Here is a 17,709-nt window from a genome sequence, read left to right on the forward strand (position 1 = left end):
AATGAATCGTGTATCTGACATTTAAATCCACCAGGACCTGACAGCCTGTGCTGTGGAGGGCTCTTTCTACTTCACCCGCCCTCCTCCTGGGAAAGAGGTTTTAGACCTCGGAGCTAAAGAATGAAAAGGGAGGAGAGAGGGGAGGAGCCCCTCCCCCAAGCTTCCTCTCTCAGCACCCCCTGCCCACGGACCACGCCGGGTCTGACTTCAGAAAGTTTATTACAAAATGAGGAGAGATGTGCGAGGAAGATTCACTCGTCATAGAATTTCGGCAGCTCGTTGCCCAAGATCACGCGATGGTCCACGCCGGCAGCTGTGATGGTGACCAGGTAGATGACACCCCCACTGGAACCGTCCCTGTTCATGGCCAGAGTAATAGCTGCAGAGGGTTCAAGTGGGAGAGAGAGAGAGAGAGAGAGAGAGAGAGAGAGAGAGAAAGGCTTACCTTAAAAAAACACTTCCTTCCCTTCCATCCACAAGCCTACGCCCCCTTCCAACTCCAGGCCCATATCTAGAGAGGCGAGTTAGTGATAAACTAAAACCATCTTAGAAGTAAAAAAATAAACAGACACGCCCTTTGCATGGAACACCTCCTAATGTCCATGGTCTCACTACTCCTACCGAGATTCATGTCCAGTTGTAAACAGCTTAACTGCAGCTCCCAAATCCTTGACTATTGACAGTGGGCTCTCGTGGGCAGGCCTGAGCCAGCCCCAGCCCCAGCCCCAGCCCCAGCCCCAGCCCCAGCCCCAGCTCCAGCTCCCCGCTGCTTCCTATGCGCGTTTCTTAGTTCGCTCTTCTCAGAACAGTCCTGGTTCAGGCCCTTTGTCCTGAAGTCCCATCTGGCTCAGCATGTGTCCTGCCCCCTTTCACTCTGCAGTGTCCCAGTTTGGATGTTAAGTTAAATGGCCACCGCGTCCTCCGCTTCCTGTTCCCCCGGCCACTCCCTTCCCCTCGGGAAGCCCCGGCGCCTCGCCCTCGGCCGGTTACCCTCCGTGGTGAAGCGCCGGCACTCCTCAGGGGACATGCCGCGCTTGTACGCTGCGTCCACATAACCGTAGATGTAGGTGCTGCCGGAGCCACCGATGGCAAAGGGCTGTCGAGTCAGCATTCCTCCCAGGGTTCCATACACCTGGAGGGGGGGGGGGCATGACCCTCAAGTCAGACCAGAGAAGCTTCAGTTCTGTTCTTGCCACCAGGACAAGCAGGTGGCCTCTAGGCTCTGCAGGGGAGGCCTCGCATCTCCAATCCCCGTTGGAGGAGACTGGCCTGTGCTTTTGGGCAGTGTCTTGGGAAGTCACTGCTAGAAGGACACGGCCGCCAGCCTCCTCTCCAGGGGACTGGGGGACCCCAAGGGAGGGCGTGCCTTGGGAGAGACCCACCTGGCCCCCTTCACGTTGGTCCCAGCCGGCTACCATGAGGTGAGCAGACAGTTCCTCCCGGTATTTGTAGCTAATGTTTCTCACCACGTTTGCAGCAGCCAGAACGAGGGGAGGTTCTTCCAGTTCCATCCTGAAGGGGTCAGTACACTCTCCTCAAGTTCCACCCTCGTGTGCCATCACCACCATCCCTGCCAATGGCCTCCTGAAACCCAGAGCTGCCGCAGGGCAAACTCCACTCCCCTCCCGCTGTGCAGGAGCCCGAGCCTCACACCTCCATGCCCCTCCTCTGCTCGCACCCGCCACTCCCCAGTGATCAGCCTGCCCTGTGGGTGAAAGCAGATAAGCCTCGCCTCTGCCCAGTGACCTTGGCTCCCCATGGGTGACCGGATCCAGGGGCCACTCATCGTTTTCTTCCTCAGTAATTGCATTAGGACAGGGGCTACAGTTTGCAAACTGCCTTCACAGGTGTGATTCGATTCTCAAAATAACCTTACGGGCGGGCGTGGACACCAGTGTGGAGGGCCCAGGCCGGGCGAAAGCTAATAAAAGCAGCAGCAGTGCTCCCGGAGCAGGGCACTGCAGGGGGCTCGGGGGCGAAGTGTGAGGACCCCAAAGCGTCATACCCATGGAGCTCCAGCTGGTAGGCAGCCATGTCAGCCACGGCCTGGGCGTCGGCAGCCGAGCCGGAGAGAGCGCAGTAGATGCGCTGGTGCAAGGGGGACAGCTTGTCGAACACCCGGTTCACCACCGCCTCCCTGCAGGGAAGGAGCAGCGGTCAGCAGCGCAGAGGGGCAGGGTTTTGAGGTGAATCAGCCGGTGTTTCTCACATTCATTTGACAAGAGGACAGCTACGGACTGCATGAAATTCAATGGTTGGATTAGAGCAGGAAGCAAGAATAATCTCAGCCAGATGAAACACTGCAAGTAATCAAAACCACTTATTTCAGGCTTAGATTTTATAATACAATAAAAATAGTAAGCTAAGAATGATGATACTTTTACAAATTTTTCTTTGCTATTAACCATGTGTTCTATGGAACATAAAATAATGTGGATCTAATCCCATATGTCCATTTTGCATCTGAGGGAACTGGCCAGGAGGGAGAAAGACAAAACTAGTCAACACGCGATAGGTGAGAAACCAAGATACCTGTGTTTCAGACCCATCTTTTCCATCTCAAATCTCTATCCCTTCCCCCTTCTCAGTCCCTGCTTCCAGGGACAGGCTGGGGCATTCAGGACCCATGAATTCAGAGACCCAAGCACCCACCCAATATCTTATAGCCACCTTCTGAGAGGCTAACTCCATTTCTCTGAAGCTCAGTTCACCAGGTTCTTTATGAATGGGTACAAAACATGTGTATTTGGGGCCATTCGCTTCCTTCCAAAGCATATACCTTCACTGGTACTTACCCTGCGGACACCCGGGAGTCAGAACCCACCACCACGCCCCCATCAAACTCTACCGCCATGATGGTTGTCTGCAGAGAGAGAGGAGGGACTGTCAGAGCAAGAGGAGAGGGCGGGCATGGCTCAGGGGCACCCAGAAATGCAGGCCGGAGCCCACTTCATCCCTCCATTGTGTCTCCTGGCTGATGGGAATGCCCGCCTGGCCGTGGGCCCACACAGGCAGGACAGGTGCCGTGCAATCAGCCCTCCTTCTGTGTGGGTTCTTCTCACTGTGAGGAGAGGTGGGGGCGAAGCTCCTAGAGGCAGGCGTTTGGCTCCAGGGAATTGCAGCCTCCATCACAGGTGCTTGGGTGTGCAGGTGCGGGAGACCTGACAGGGCAAGCTCAGGTCTTATTGGGCCAGAATCCTCCACAGGACACTTAGCCAGAAGCCAGCTCTCACGCGGGGAAACATGGGGGAGGGGTGGTCAGCAAGGCCACGTTTCAAGGAAGGAGGAAAGCAGCAAGGAGCACGAGGTGGTGAGAACAGGTTTTGTTTAGGGATTTCTGAGCAAGAGGTGCAGAGGCATCTGGGGACTCGGGGAGAGACCTGCTCTGAGAGGATCTGACCGGAGCCTGCGAGCTGACTTTCCAGCTCCAGAACAGAAACGAAGGAAGAGTGAAGGAGTGAACACGTGGACACGTTTTCTACTTCTGTTGGGTCTGAAAAAGCCTTACAGGTCCCTGGCTCAAATGAGAAACTGAGTCATCGAACAGGCGAGTGACGTGTCCAAGGTCACACAGTGAGTGGCAGACCCCGGACTGAAGCCCAGGCCCAGCTGCCACCCCGTGTGGCTTCTGCTTTCTACGTTCTGGCTGGTCTGGCAGCGAGATTTCTAACCTAGAAGTGGTCTCCGGCTCTTTCTCACCCGCTGGCCTGGGGACCTGCCCTGGCTGGCTCCCCCAGAAGACCGGGGCCAGGGCCCAGGGGCAGCCACCCCTCCGGGCTTACTCCTCCCAAGCAACGTGCCCCCAGCCGCTGGTGGCGCAGTCTGGGACCAGAAGCCAGCCAGTCTTGGGTTGCCACCCCCCCTCGCCCCCGGGCAAAGTCCCCCAGCCCATGCGTGGGAGTGGACGCGGAGGGGGCTGCGCAGCCCGGGCCACGCAGGAGCCCTCCGTGGGAAGGCTGGGGAGGGGCCCGGGGACCTCGCAGTCAGGGCTGGGACCGTGATTGCCCAGGTGCCAGCCCACCAGAGCCTGAGTGATGAGCTGGCACTTCTCGATCAGTGCATTCCCCTCGCCCAGGTGCTGTCCACCAGGGCACGTCTCCTCAGCCGCTGCACCCTCTCCAGCCCCTTCCCTGGGTTTAACCAGCCCCCCGCTCCAGCCAGAGTGAAAGCGAAAGCGCCAGAGCAGCTTCCCCTGGACGCTCCCAGCTAGGAGCCAAGCACCCCCTCTCCTCCAGCCTCGCGGCGCAGTCCCTTCTCGGCCCCGCGATCCCTTCGGAGTAGAAACCCTGCGTGTTCCTTGCGGGGACTGGGCGCCGGGACTACGCGCTGCCCTCTCACCCGGTTGGTCTCCGCTCACTCCTTGGTGTTCCAAAGCTGCCAAGCCCCTTCCCCTTCCCCTCCCCGCTAACCCTCCAGCCAGGCGCCTTACCCCGGTGTGGACTTCCCCGGCCCGGAGGAGGCCCCCGGCAGGTGGTCCTGCCCGCAGCATCCCTGCTTCTGCTGCTCGCCGCCTGCGGCGCCGAATCCCGACTTCAGACCGCGCGCAGCGCGCAGCCCCGCCCCTTCGCCCCGCCCGCCAGGGGGCGCCCGCGTCCACCCCGCGAGGCCGCGCACCCGGCGCAGCGCTAACCTGCGTGGGGCAGATCTGCCCGGAGACAAGTGACCGGAGAGCCCGCCCTGAGCCCGGGGCAGGGAAGTCGCCAGAAATGGGTCCCGCAAGAGGAGGCGAGGGGAGGGGAAGGGGCCGGGGTGCGTGATGGAGAAGCGGAGCAGGAAGGCTGCGCCCCGCGGCCTCGGATGGGATTCCCACGCCCTCTCCCCAAATAGTCTGGGCTCGCGCGCTGCAAGTGGGCGGACCTAGGCGGCCGCCGCGCTTTCGTTTTCTCTTTCCCCTAAATGGCCCGCTTCTAGGCAAGACCGGGCGGCTCGGCGGGTTCCGGGACTTTCCGGGAGCCCCGCCCGCCCGTCCGCCCTCCGCAGCCGGCGGTCCCGGCGGTCCCGGCGCTCGGGCGCAGACGGGACGGCACCGGACCTCTGCCCGGCCGGGATGGCGGAGAGTCCCAGGCCCGGAGGCAGCGCCCGCGCGGGGGGCCCCGCTCCCCGCGGGAGCCTCGGCCCCGCTTGGCTGGGCGCCGCGCTGCTGCTGCTCGCGGACTGGGCGCTGCTGCGGCCGGCGCTGCCCGGCGTGGCGTCCCTGCTGGTGCCCGCGGCGCTGCCGCTGCTCCGGGTCTGGGTGGGGGGCCTGGCCCGCTGGGCGGCTCTGGGGCTCGGGGCCCGGGGGGTTCTCAGGGCGACCGTCGGCCCCACGCGTGAAGGCGGCGCCCTGGGAGGCCTGGCCGCTCTGCAGCCGCTGGCGGCGGCGCTGGGCTTGGCTCTGCCGGGACTCGCCTTGTTCCGAGCGCTGGTCTCCTGGGGCGCCCCCGGCGGCGCGGACGGCGCGCGGCTGCTGCACTGGGGGAGTCGCCTCGACGCCTTCGCCCTCAGCTACGCGGCGGCTCTGCCCGCGGCCGCCCTGTGGCTCAAGCTCTGGAGCCTTTGGGCGCGAGGAGGCCCCGCGGGCTCTGCGGACCCCGTCCGCCGGCTCCTGGGCTGCCTGGGCGCAGAGGTGCGCCGCCTCCCGCTGGTTCTGGGCCTGCTGGTCCTCTCCTGTTTCGGTAAGGGACTCCGTAAGGGGTTCGGGGAGAGGGACTGACCCGGGGGGACTGGGTGGGAATCAGGAGGCACGGGCTGTGCGGTGGGTGAGTGGGTTCCGGGGAATGCGGACCAGGGGAGGCGACCCAGCTCCGGTCTTCTCCGAGGAGACCACCCTGGACTGGGTGGGAGCCCGGAGTCAGGACAAGAGTGCCCCCCAGGCACTGCCCCCCGCCCCCCGCCCGGGGCACCTTCCTCCATCACCGCGGCTGCCTCCTCATCCGGCTCCTAAGAGCCTGGCGGCGCGGGGGGGGGGGGAGGGGGGGTCGGGCTGAGTCGGGGCAGTTCCAGGGGCTACCGGCTTGGACTAGATACTGTGACCGACCCCCCCCCCCCCCCCTCCTTCCCTCCCAGGTGAGATGGCCATTCCGTTCTTCACCGGTCGCCTCACCGACTGGATCCTACAAGACGGACCTGCCTCTGCCTTCACTCGAAACATCGCGCTCATGTCCATCCTCACCATAGCCAGGTCTGGGCCCCAGGAGGGAGGCTGGGAAGGGGGGAGGGGGGCTGAAAAAGAGGGGTTGGGAGTTGGGGCTGCGCTCTGAGGGGCACAACTGCGGGCCCTCCTCTCTGAGCCTGCACACCCCCCTCCTTTCTCTAGTGCTACGCTGGAGTTCCTGGGCGACGGCCTGTACAACAGCACCATGGGCCGCGTGCACAGCCGCCTGCAGGGCCAGGTGCTCCGTGCCGTCCTGCGCCAGGAGACGGAGTTTTTCCAACAGAACCAAACAGGTTTCTCATGGAATTCCTTCACTGTAACCACCTGCCAGTGTGCCCCCACCCCTCACCTATCACCGTGGCCCTCTCGCACACAGACACGGTCATTTCGTATTCTTGGTGTACCCCCAGAGCTGAATATTGCATTCATGCCTTCAGAAAAAAGCCTAGTTTCCCACCCCAGGTTTAACACAAAGTTACCCCTACATGTGTATTTAGAGAGAATTGCAAACCTGGACATTCTGAGACCACAGAGTCCAAGTGTCTCATTTCACAGAGAAGGAACGTGAGGCCTAGGCCCTACATGCTAACACTCGCATGGTCACATGTAGAGAGTGATGAACTTGGGGCAGGTGAACTTGGTCGTAGAGAGTGAAGAACTTGGGGCAGATGAACTTGGTCGCATGTAGAGAGTGATGAACTTGGGGCAGGTGAACTTGGTCATATGTAGAGAGTGAAGAACTTGGGGCAGATGAACTTGGTCGCATAGAGAGTGATGGATGAACTTGGGCAGAGCCCATCTCCTGATTTCCAGTCCAGTGCTCGGTGGGAATCGAACGGGGTGCAGAGAACCAGAACCCTTAGCACGAAGGAGAAATAACAACAGGAGGCTCAGTAAGTAGCAAGGAGACTGAAGCACAGAGACCCATGGAGTCTCACTCGGTTCACATGGACATCACAGTCTCCGGGACCACGGCCAGCAGGACCCTGCGTTTTTCTCAGCTCCGTTACGGGCCCAGCGTGAGCTGTTCCTGCCCATGTGTGCGGCATGGGAGGTACAAATTCTCTGTAGTTAAAATGAAGGTTTTGGCCAGACTTTGCTGCTCTAACACATTTTCCCTGCAGTGAGGTCCCAGAACTTCCCTCTATCCCTCCCCTCATTTCCTCCAGCATCCTTAGAACACCACGGTTGACACCCCTCCCTCTGGCACCCGGGCCACTGCTAGTCCCTCCCTCCCTCTGAGACCCTCACTCCCCATTCTCTTCCCCAACCTCCGGCAGGTGCCATCACATCGAGGGTGACAGAGGACACGGCCACCGTGAGTGAGTCTCTGAGTGAGCAGCTGAGCCTGTTGCTGTGGTACCTGGTGCGGGGGCTGTGTCTCCTGGGGCTCATGCTCTGGGGGTCACCGTTCCTCACCCTGGTCACCCTGGCCGCCCTGCCTCTGCTGTTCCTTCTGCCTAAGAAGCTGGGGAAATGGCACCAGGTATGTCCAGGGAGTTGCCTCAACCTACACCGACCCTCCTCTCCTACCTTGGTGGTCTCAGTTTCTCTCGGCTTTCCTCCTGGCCCCTCCATGGTTCTCCATCTTCATGGACTCCCTGCCCTTGTAGTCCGGTTCCCAGATTAAGTGGGAGTGCTGATCTTCACCTTCTCTGTAACTTCTCTCCTAACTCCTGCCCACAACCTGTCTTTAAAGTTATGATCACCAATCTCGAGAATATGATCCCTACCACCCTCCCAAGTCATTCTCTTCTCCGGATCTCTGCAGTATCCAGAGGGTACATCTGTGTCTCTTTCTCTTCTCTCTTGACCCTCTGCCTCTTCTCACCTTTAATCTCCAACTGGGTCACTTAGGTACAACTGTCCCTATGGTTTTCCAACCCTGTGTGACATCTCTTGGCTATGTCTCCACAGATGCTGGCAGCACAGGTGCAGGAATCTCTGGCAAAGTCCAGCCAGGTGGCCATTGAGGTTTTGTCAGCCATGCCTACAGTCCGGAGCTTTGCCAACGAGGAGGGTGAGGCCCAGAAGTTCAGGCAAAAACAGCAGGAAATGAATATACTCAACCAGAAGGAAGCCGTGGCCTATGCAGTCGACCTCTGGACCTCCACTGTGAGCACCTGGAGATGAATGCCCATTCCCAGATGCCTTGGCTCCATCCCCTTCCTCTGGACCCTGCTGCACACTCCTCCTCCCTGGACAATGCTTGGTTCAGCGTTCTCATCCTAGCAATCTGAGGCTCAGTCACCCTCCTCGGTGCTCCCTCTTCTTAGGCTAGACAGCTTCCTTTCACTGTGATACACAAAACCTACCTAATCCTCCTTTTGGGAAGATGCCATGTCTTCCGGTCCCAGGTCCTTCCTTCTCAGGACGTGTGTAGGGAGCCCGATTCATGCTGGGACGGTGTGGGTGTGCTAGTGAGAGCCATGAGAGTGCAGAATCCCAGTATAGGGGACAGGGCATCTATGATGTATTTGAAAGAGAACTCGACCAGCAATCGCAAGTTCCTGGCTTGGTGATGCCATTTACTAGCTCTGTGACCATGGCCTAGTACACCTTCTCTGACATGGTTTCCTCCTTTTAAAGAATGAGAGTGATATAATCTTGCTCACAGGGCTCTTGATATGAATGTTAGATTATGTACATTCATGAAAGCCTTTTGTGAAGAGCAAAATGCTCCCCAACAAGGTGATAATGGTGATGGTGATGTGATGACCTCTGGCATGTGTCTGAATAAGACTCCATGTGTCTACATGGTTCATTCTTTCTTTCTACTGACTGAGCCTCCTGCTGTTACAGCGGGGAAGGGACTCTCTATCTCCTCAATTCCAAGGATTCTGGTTCTTTGCACCCTGTTAGATTTCTACATGATTCCTTTCTCTGGGGTCTCTCCACAGATCTCGGGGATGCTGCTGAAGGTGGGAATCCTATATGTCGGCGGGCAGCTGGTGACAAGTGGGGCTGTGAGCAGTGGGAACCTTGTCACATTTGTTCTCTACCAGATCCAGTTCACCACGGCTGTTCAGGTGAGGTCCTGGGAGTTTCACTCCCCCCTTCTCCCATCCTGTCACCATCCCTGTCATGTTCCTTCCATTCTTTACCTTTCTCACATCACATGACCTGGCAAGCAGATTGGGTGCCCATCCCCCACTCACTGTCCATACCTCCCTTCCAGGTACTACTCTCCACCTACCCCAGGGTGCAGAAGGCTGTGGGCTCCTCAGAGAAAATATTTGAGTACCTGGATCGGACCCCTTGCTGCCCAGCCAGTGGTGTGTTGACTCCTTTGGACCTGGAGGGCCTTGTTCAGTTCCAAGATGTCTCCTTCGCCTACCCCAACCATCCAGATGCCCCAGTGCTGCAGGTGCACCTCCCAGTCCACCACCGTGCTCCCAGCTCTTCCACCCTCTCTCCCTCATTCAGCCTGCTTAACCCAGGCTGACCCCCTTCCTGACCCCCAAAGGCAAGATGTGCATCATCTGTTCCATAAAACCGCCCCCAATCGAAAAGCCAGTTTGGGTTTCCAAGGAGAGTGGGAGGGGGCTCTCAGGGAGGAAGAGCTCGCACCCAACGGAGCTGCTAAAGGAAGATCTGTGCCTCCAGCCTCCGTCTCTCCTCTTTCCCCTTTGTGATTTTGAACGTGGTGGTTGTTTTCTCCTGGCAGCTGACACCACAGTGTGGCATAGTGGTGCTGAGTCTTTGTTCCTGTCTTTGCCTCATCTTCCAGCTCTACTCCTCTGGGACTTACGTCCCTAGTCTGTGCAGTGGGAGGGGAGGGTGACTCTATTTCCCCATTTTCCTCGTTTCTTCCCCGGGGTCAGACATCCTGCTGTGTAACAAGCCGTGACAGTCTCAAGGTTAGGGCCCCAGCCGCCTCTTATTGTGTGATTGATTCTCTGGCCTCCAGGGGCTGACGTTCACCCTGTGTCCTGGTGAGGTGACGGCGCTGGTGGGGCCCAATGGCTCCGGGAAGAGCACGGTGGCGGCCCTGCTGCAGAACCTGTACCAGCCCACGGCGGGGGCGCTGCTGCTGGATGGGAAGCCCCTTCCCCAGTATGAGCACCGCTACCTGCACCGGCAGGTGAGCAAGAAGTGGTCTGGGGGAGGGTGGGGAGCACCAGGTATGAATATTCTCACTAAGCGTCACTGAGTTCTCGGAAGAAGGATTAGGTTCTAACAGTGAAGGGATGATGGGAGACCCTGCGTGGGTGGAGATGGGGGTGTGGTCAGGAGAGAGGGCGTGTAATTTTGCGGTATGATATCAGTGCAGAATTTGAGTCTTTAATATCTATATGACCATTCCAGTATTCCTTATTCCATGACTCTTCCTCGTGCTTTGTCCCAGGTGGCCGCAGTGGGACAGGAGCCACAGTTATTTGGAAGAAGTTTCCGAGAAAATATTGCCTATGGCCTGACCCAGAAGCCAACCCTGGAGGAGGTCACAGCTGCAGCAATGGAGTCCGGAGCCCATGCCTTCATCTCTGAACTCCCTCAGGGCTACGACACAGGTGCTCCATCCACACGTGTCACCCCAGAAACCCCAATAGTCTTGCCTTTGTTCATCAGTTCTTCCTGCCCCGACAGCAGTTTGAGGTTTTACGATCTAGTTCGTATGGCTCCTTCATCCTCACATCCTCAGAGCTCCTTCACCTTCCCAGAACCTTCCCTGTCCAGCTGCTCCCATTATCCCTTGCTCCATGACTCTGTCATATTTTGTACCGGATGGCTGTAGTCCTTGGTATGTGTGTGTGTGCGTATGTGCATGCGTGTGTATGTGTGTGTGTGCACATGGGTCCACATGTGGTTATCCAACTGTTACCTTGGCTTCTGTCTCTGCAGAGGTAGGCGAGGCTGGGGGCCAGCTATCAGGGGGTCAGCGACAGGCAGTGGCCTTGGCTCGAGCATTGATCAGGAAACCACGAGTACTCATCCTGGACGATGCTACCAGCGCCCTGGATGCAAACAGCCAATTACGGGTGAGACTGTCATTTTCTTCATGCCTGTATCCCACCGATCTCCCTTCCTTCACTCATCCTGCGTTAGTTATACTAACATCATAATCATGCAAACCAGTCCTTGCAATTCTCAGCTTCTACTAGCTTCTCCCTAAGATGCACAGAACCAGTTACAAGAGTATCTTCACTCTCTGAAGCCAGACATAAGGAAAAGACTACCCCAATGTCAATATCAATGTTAATTGAGCTCATTCTATTGCCAGGCCTGCTATTAGACCCTTGGCATGTACTGTCTTACTGCTTTTTTCTTCGTGAGTGCTAGTGAGCTGGCCATTGCTAGCCTCTCTGCAGATGATGAAATGGAGGCCCAGAGAGGTCGAAGAGCCTGCTCAATGGTAGTCATCTGTTGAGCAGCAGAGACTGGACCCAAATTTAAGTCTATCTGACTCAAATTCTCATGTATTTACCACTAAGTTGTACTTCTTTCAAACAGAGCATAAAAATTCCCAGTCCAGAGGGAGAGAGACCAGTGAATACACTTAGCTCCTCTCTTACTGGCTTCACCATAGGACTGTGGCTTTTATTCCTCTGTTGCTCCTGCATGTGGACGGCCCTGAGCAGATGAAAGGCTTTAGAGAGAAGCGCCCAGGTGGCTGCGGCCTGGTGAGGTCTGTGGGCTCTGGAGCACAGGCCTTCCTGAGCTGACAGAGTTCCCTCGTTCCAGGTGGAGCAGCTCCTGTACGAGAGCCCCGAGCGACACTCCCGCTCTGTGCTTCTCATCACCCAGCGCCTCAGCTCCGTGGAGCAGGCTGACCACATCCTCTTTCTGGAAGGGGGCACTATCTGCGAGTCGGGGACCCACCAGCAGCTCATGCAGAAGAGGGGACGCTATTGGGCCATGGTGCAGGCTCCTGGCGGGTCGGGTGACCCGGAATGAAAGACTTCTCATGGTCCCCCCCCCCCTTTCCTGCTTGCCATGGGGGAGAATTTGGGAACAGAGAGCTCACAGAGCTGCAGAGTAGACAGGAGTGACTCCTTAAAATGTAACCCCTAGGTGATACTTGAAATTCTGCCATGCGTGGTAGCCTCTCTCCTAGCTCCTCTTGAGAAATGCAGATTTCCAGGAAGAAAACCTGGCTTATCACTCCGCTGTGACTGGGTATACAGCCGGAGTCTGTGTCTCACACTGAAAATGAGAAGTATTTAGAATCGACGTAAAGGAAAGATCAGCTACTTTCCAAAGACAAGCAAAGGCATATATATATATATATATATATATATATATATATATATATATATATATATATATATATATGACTTATGAGTACCCTGTGGATTGCTTGATATTTAATAATAAAATCGGTGTTTTGTACTGCGTTTCCTCGCATCAATGGCTCTCCGACTTTTGCAGCGCACTTTTCAGGAGCCGGGTGACTTCTCTAGGACCCTCGTGGTTCACAGCCACAGCGAGCATCCTCTCTCCTAAGTGTTCCATTCCCTTTGGTTGCCCCACGTCCTCATGCCCACCCCCAAGGATGGACCAGAGTCACTAGCCGCAGCTCTGGGAGCCCGGGCCTCTCTGAGGTGGAAGGCGGAGGGCTAGCGGCTGCAGGAAGCGCCAGGACGCGAGCGGAGGAATTCACCGGTCAGCACCTCGCAGCCCTGCCCCTGTCCTGTAGGGCTCCGCCGGCATCCAAGTGGCCCTTGGCTGGGAAATCTCAGTGTAGTGGTGAATATCTCCCAATCAGAGAGGGATATGGCCCATGACGTCACCAGTTGCTGGGCAGATTAGGCCAATACAGGTTGCAGAGAGAGGCGGGGTTTAGAGGAGTTGAACTCAGCATTGCCCAGTCAGGCAACAATCACGCGAGGAGGTGCGGGCAGAAGGGCAGTGCTTGTGGGTGGCTGCGGGTTGGGGACCGTTGAACCGGGAGGGGCCCCAGGAAGGACCACGTGGGCAGGTTCAGAGACTGCGCCCTCTCCTTGGTGCCCCTCCCCCACGCTCTGTGAGTTTGTTCTGTGGCCCCAAGACCTGTCCTCAAGACCCAGAGCCCCGCTACCCCTGTGCCTCCCGCTTCTATAAAATGATGCTCTGTGGACATCTCTCCCCACCCGACGTGACCCCGCTCCGGCCTCTCGCGGAGCTCCAGTGTTCTCGAGGCCACACGAGGCGACTCCCGCCCGCTGCGTATGAGTCCGCAGAGGATGCCCGAGCCGCCGTGCCTCCCGGGAGCCCAAGGGTGTCTCCCGGAACCCGTGGCCGGGGGCTTTCGAAGCCGCTGGTCTTTCCTCCCTCTCTTCCGACAGCCTCGCCCCCGTGGCTGCCGCCGTCCTGGCAGCGGGAGCGGAGGAGCCTGTCCCGGCACACACCTGCCCCTCATCCTCACACCCCCCCCCCCCGCCCGCCTTCTTCTCGGAAAGGGCCGGGGGATGTGGAAGACATTCTGGTTCCCTCCCCTTCGGGCTGCAGCTTTCGCTTTCACTTCCTCCTGCGCCAGCGGCCGATCCCCGGTGCTGGCCGTCATGGCGCTGCTGGAGGTGTGCGGAGCCCCCGGAGCGCGGCCCGGCGCCTGGGCGCTCCCCCTCTCGGGAGGCCGGCCCGGCTCGGACCCGGGACACTACAGTTTCTCCGCGCGGTCTCCGGAGCTCGCCGTCCCGCGGGGAATGCAGGTCAGGGCGGGCGGAGAGCCGGAGGCGGGGCGGGCGGAGGGAGCGGGTCCTCCCGGAGCCGGCCCCGGCGGGGCAACGCGGAGGGGCCCCCGGAGCCGCGGGAGCCGCGGTGGGCCGAGGCCGGGGAGAGGCCACGTGGGCCCGCCGCGCGGGTCTCAGGGTTGGGTCTGAGGGTGAGGAAGAGCAGGTTGGGAGGAGACTGGAGGGGAGGAGGGGCGCCCCTCGAGGGCCAGGCTCCCATCATACAGCCCGAAGCCCCCTCCCGGCTGCCCGAGGGCACAGGCCCTGCAGCGGCTTCGGAAAATCCATGCACCGGCCATCAGCCCTCACTGGGTGTGTCCTGGATCAAGGGCACGCAGGCTGGATTTGGGGCCTCCCGTAAAGTGGGGACACCAGTGATAACGTGTTTTGTGAGGGTGACGTGACCTAATAGTGAAAAACCATCGAAGCTACCCTTCAGCGTGTGGCTGTGGTCAGCTTCTCTTCTCGCTGTTCTTTGTGCTGAGCCGCGGTGCGGGCGGTGCGGGCCGCCTCCTTCCTTCCCGGCCGTTTCCTGGTGGAGTCCGCTGTGGACGATCTCGTCACTCGTGGTTGGGGAATCTCTGTACCTCTGGCCTGAAGGCCCTCCAGCCCCACTTCTCCCCAGGGAGCCTCCTGCAGGAGCTTTACGGCCCTCTCCCTGCCTTCCTCCCGCCCAGCCCCCCGAGTTCCTGCAGGCCCTGCGCGGGGACCGGGAGAATGGCGTTCAGATCGATATGGCGCACGGCACCACCACGCTGGCTTTCAAGTTCCAGCACGGAGTGATCGTGGCCGTGGATTCCCGGGCCTCGGCGGGGAGTTACATCGGTGAGTGGCCCGTCCCCCCAGGCCAGCTCCCGGCCCTGGGCCCTCCTCCCAGCAGGGCCCAGCCTCTGCACCCAAATGGAGGCCGGTGCTGACGTAGGACACTCAGGCAGCGCTGTGGGCCATTCCTCCTCTCTCAAACCCGTCTCCTTCCAGCCACCTTAAAGGTGAACAAGGTGATTGAGATCAACCCGTACCTGCTTGGCACCATGTCGGGCTGTGCGGCCGACTGTCAGTACTGGGAGCGTCTGCTGGCCAAGGAGTGCAGGTAGGCGGCCCCTCGTCTGCCCCCTGAGGCTCCGGGTCAGTTCTGGATCCTGGGCCCTGAGATCAGTGCTCCTCACCCTTCGCCCTGCCCTCTAAGCTCTCTCACCCCCCCCCCCCCCCAGACTGTACTACCTGCGGAACGGGGAGCGCATCTCTGTGTCAGCAGCCTCCAAACTGCTCTCCAACATGATGTGCCAGTACCGGGGCATGGGCCTCTCCATGGGCAGCATGATCTGCGGCTGGGACAAGAAGGTGGGTGCACTCATCCTCCATACCCCCCACTGGTGACGAGAGATCGGTCCCCGCTGACCCTCCCACTGCCTCCCCTGCAAGGTCCGCGGTCACAGGGCTCTCGCTGCATGTCCACGGCCATTTCTGGGCCCAGGTGGGGACCATGGGTCCATACGCCTGTCCCTTTCGCTAGAAGAGCTGATGTCACGTTTGCTCCTCCCCCTCCAAGGTGCTGTGATTGTTACTTAAGTGCTCAGCCCCCTCCCCCCCCTCCCGTAAATTCTTACTCTTTTGTCCACTCTTTACGGGTCGCATTTGAAACCGCGTGTGACCAGCGACTCCCTCTCCGTCTCCAACCCGGACCCTTGTCGCATCCATTAGGGCCCTGGACTCTACTATGTGAATGAGAATGGGACCCGGCTCTCAGGAAGCATGTTCTCCACGGGCAGCGGGAACTCCTACGCCTACGGGGTCATGGACAGTGGCTACCGGCCGGACCTCAGCCCGGAAGAGGCCTATGACCTGGGCCGCAGGGCCATTGTTCACGCCACCCACCGAGACAGCTATTCTGGAGGCGTCGTCAATAGTAAGAGACCAGCGCTCCCAGCCCTGGGCCGGGAGGGGGTTGACATTGGGGGTGGGGGGAGGTTTCCAGAGCCAGATGAGGGGTCCTGGAGTCCAGTAGCAAGGGTTGTGGTGTGTGCTGTTGTCACGGCCTTCAGCATACCATCATTAAGGGGACTTGCCGGAGCGGAGGGTGACCCCCCCGTTCTTTCCCATGCCCGCAGTGTACCACATGAAGGAAGACGGCTGGGTGAAAGTGGAGAGCACAGACGTCAGCGACCTGATGCACCAGTACCAGGAGGCCAAGCAGTGACGGAGGCGGCAGCTGGGCAGCCCCCTGGGGAGCCCGCCGCCTGGGCCTGCGGCAGCTCACCCTCCCAGAGAAAGAGGGCCTGGCCCCAGCCCAGGAGCGGGAGCGGCCGGGGTGGGGCGGGCTGTGCTTTGTGGGCTCTGTGTCGCGCACCCCTCCCCCCTTCAGCCATCTGGGTGCCCCACTAAGTACAATAAAGGAGACGGTTATAAAGCCTCTGTGTTGTGGCTGTGAGGTGGGGGCGGGGACAGGAAAGAAAGAAAAGCATTTCCTGAGAAGACAGACTCAACCCCCCCCACTTAAGCAATGGGCCTCACCCAGTGTTTCTCCCGGCTTTGCTGCCACGTGTGGCTCTCCGGACCCAGGATCCCGCTCATCGTCACCGGTGGTCCCGGGTCTGCAGTTTAATTCAGGGTAGGGCCCTAGAACAACCGTTTCTGAACTGACAGCGTGGGATGACAAAGTCCCACCTCTCGGGGGTGTGGTGGCTGGAAACACGGCACCACCGACTGAAACAGCACATGGGCGGGCGATGCTGGGCTGGACTGTGGCGATGGGCCTTGGGGCTCAGCGTCATGGCGGTTGTGCTCCATCGCGGGATGACCGGACCGGGATTGAAGGGGAAGAGATGAGGAGGACGCCCTCAAGTGGGGGCTATAGGAAAGGTCAGGAGGTTAGAAAAATGAGAGGCACTGTGATTTCCTGGTCACGCTGGGGCGGCAGGGAGGAATGTGGCCTGGGGCCCGCCACCTCCCAGGGGAGAGCTGTTAAAGGGACAAGTTGAAAGTAGGTCGAATTGAGCACCAAGCTTTTTCATGAGGGAGAGATCCTTGAAATCCCACACGAACAGGAGTGGAGAAATTGTAGTAACCCCCACTTTAAGTTCCTCCCTCCCCAGGGTTTCCAGTTTGAAGTGACTCACTGGTACTCAGACCAACAAGGTTTCAAAAGGGTCATTGGGGCCGAAACCGGTTTGGCTCAGTGGATAGAGCGTCGGTCTGCGGACTGAAAGGTCCCGGGTTCGATTCCAGTCAAGGGCATACCTTGGTTGAGGGCACATCCCTGGTGTGGGGTGTGCAGGAGGCAGCTGATGGATGTTTCTAACTCTCCCTCTCCCTTCCTCTCTGTAAAAAAATCAATGAAATATATATTTAAGAAAAGGGTCATTGGGAATCCCAGCCTCACCTCTAGGACAGCTTGTGTTTGGGAGGTAGTTTCAACCGAAGAGTCATTTCTGGAATCAGCCAGTGCGCATGCCCATAAATAGGCTCTGGGTCAGGCAGGACCTGCAGGGCCCTGGCCACTGGGTTCTCAGTGCCAAACGAAACCAGGAAACCAAGTCCGTCCCTCACGCGCGGAAGCTGAGAGGCTGCTGCCTTCTGTGTGGGAGGCCCTGTGTGCTTCTCGCTCCGGACTTGCTGTTTTTACCCCAAGACCCTCAAACTGGAGCTTGGGCGAAGGAGGAGGGCACTTCTCAAAACGGCTTCAGTTTGGGGTAGCAAGACATGGAGGCAAGACAATCCGGTGGTTCTCCAAGTATAGGGCTTTTTTTTTTTAAACTTCGTGACAATTTAAAAAAATTGCAACGGTTCTCTGTTAGAGTAACAGTCGCTAAGGGCGAGAGGCTCCCAGGCCAGCAGGTGCGGCCTGAAGGGGGCCCTGGCACGGCGTCTGCGGTGTCGCGCGCCCCCCGGTGGCCGCGAGGCGCAGAGCAGTGCCGGGCCAGGAAGTGA

The 17,709-nt window shown here is 59.0% G+C and overlaps 3 protein-coding genes across 3 annotated transcripts; 2 read left to right on the forward strand and 1 right to left on the reverse strand.

The window, feature by feature from the left end:
• Positions 1-202: 202 nt before the first annotated feature.
• PSMB9 (proteasome 20S subunit beta 9) lies at positions 203-4,570 on the reverse strand. The gene is made up of 6 exons (XM_036414716.2): positions 4,430-4,570; positions 2,796-2,863; positions 2,006-2,137; positions 1,383-1,512; positions 991-1,132; positions 203-379 (listed from the first exon to the last, which is right to left on the reverse strand). Exons 1-6 carry the CDS (start codon positions 4,487-4,489, stop codon positions 252-254), a joined length of 660 nt encoding a protein of 219 aa, XP_036270609.1. The 5' UTR covers positions 4,490-4,570; the 3' UTR covers positions 203-251.
• Positions 4,571-4,761: 191 nt separating this feature from the next.
• Positions 4,762-12,088, forward strand: TAP1 (transporter 1, ATP binding cassette subfamily B member). Its single transcript, XM_036414651.2, has 11 exons — positions 4,762-5,654; positions 6,046-6,160; positions 6,296-6,426; positions 7,414-7,619; positions 8,051-8,248; positions 9,034-9,162; positions 9,312-9,500; positions 10,044-10,217; positions 10,482-10,644; positions 10,976-11,112; positions 11,816-12,088. The coding sequence occupies exons 1-11, from the start codon at positions 5,048-5,050 to the stop codon at positions 12,026-12,028; spliced, it is 2,262 nt and encodes a 753-aa protein (XP_036270544.1). The 5' UTR covers positions 4,762-5,047; the 3' UTR covers positions 12,029-12,088.
• A 1,423-nt stretch (positions 12,089-13,511) lies between these two features.
• On the forward strand, positions 13,512-16,192 carry PSMB8 (proteasome 20S subunit beta 8). Its single transcript, XM_036414687.2, has 6 exons — positions 13,512-13,761; positions 14,460-14,607; positions 14,761-14,872; positions 14,994-15,123; positions 15,484-15,688; positions 15,891-16,192. Exons 1-6 carry the CDS (start codon positions 13,522-13,524, stop codon positions 15,977-15,979), a joined length of 924 nt encoding a protein of 307 aa, XP_036270580.2. The 5' UTR covers positions 13,512-13,521; the 3' UTR covers positions 15,980-16,192.
• Positions 16,193-17,709: the final 1,517 nt, after the last annotated feature.

The sequence above is a fragment of the Pipistrellus kuhlii genome, unplaced genomic scaffold (genome assembly GCF_014108245.1).
Source record: "Pipistrellus kuhlii isolate mPipKuh1 unplaced genomic scaffold, mPipKuh1.p scaffold_m20_p_5, whole genome shotgun sequence".
Taxonomy (NCBI): Eukaryota; Metazoa; Chordata; class Mammalia; order Chiroptera; family Vespertilionidae; genus Pipistrellus; species Pipistrellus kuhlii.

Excerpts from the sequence above, each read along its gene's own strand:
- TAP1 (XM_036414651.2), top strand. The coding sequence starts at position 5,048 with ATGGCGGAGAGTCCCAGGCCCGGAGGCAGCGCCCGCGCGGGGGGCCCC. Across the intron at positions 10,645-10,975 it reads CCCTCAGGGCTACGACACAG|AGGTAGGCGAGGCTGGGGGC; the intron begins GTGCTCCATCCA and ends CTGTCTCTGCAG. Across the intron at positions 11,113-11,815 it reads ATGCAAACAGCCAATTACGG|GTGGAGCAGCTCCTGTACGA; the intron begins GTGAGACTGTCA and ends CCCTCGTTCCAG.
- PSMB9 (XM_036414716.2), bottom strand. The coding sequence starts at position 4,489 with ATGCTGCGGGCAGGACCACCTGCCGGGGGCCTCCTCCGGGCCGGGGAA. Across the intron at positions 2,138-2,795 it reads GACTCCCGGGTGTCCGCAGG|GGAGGCGGTGGTGAACCGGG; the intron begins GTAAGTACCAGT and ends CCTTCCCTGCAG. Across the intron at positions 1,133-1,382 it reads ACCAACGTGAAGGGGGCCAG|GTGTATGGAACCCTGGGAGG; the intron begins GTGGGTCTCTCC and ends CCCCCCCTCCAG.
- PSMB8 (XM_036414687.2), top strand. The coding sequence starts at position 13,522 with ATGTGGAAGACATTCTGGTTCCCTCCCCTTCGGGCTGCAGCTTTCGCT. Across the intron at positions 13,762-14,459 it reads CCGTCCCGCGGGGAATGCAG|CCCCCCGAGTTCCTGCAGGC; the intron begins GTCAGGGCGGGC and ends CCTCCCGCCCAG. Across the intron at positions 15,124-15,483 it reads TCTGCGGCTGGGACAAGAAG|GGCCCTGGACTCTACTATGT; the intron begins GTGGGTGCACTC and ends CGCATCCATTAG.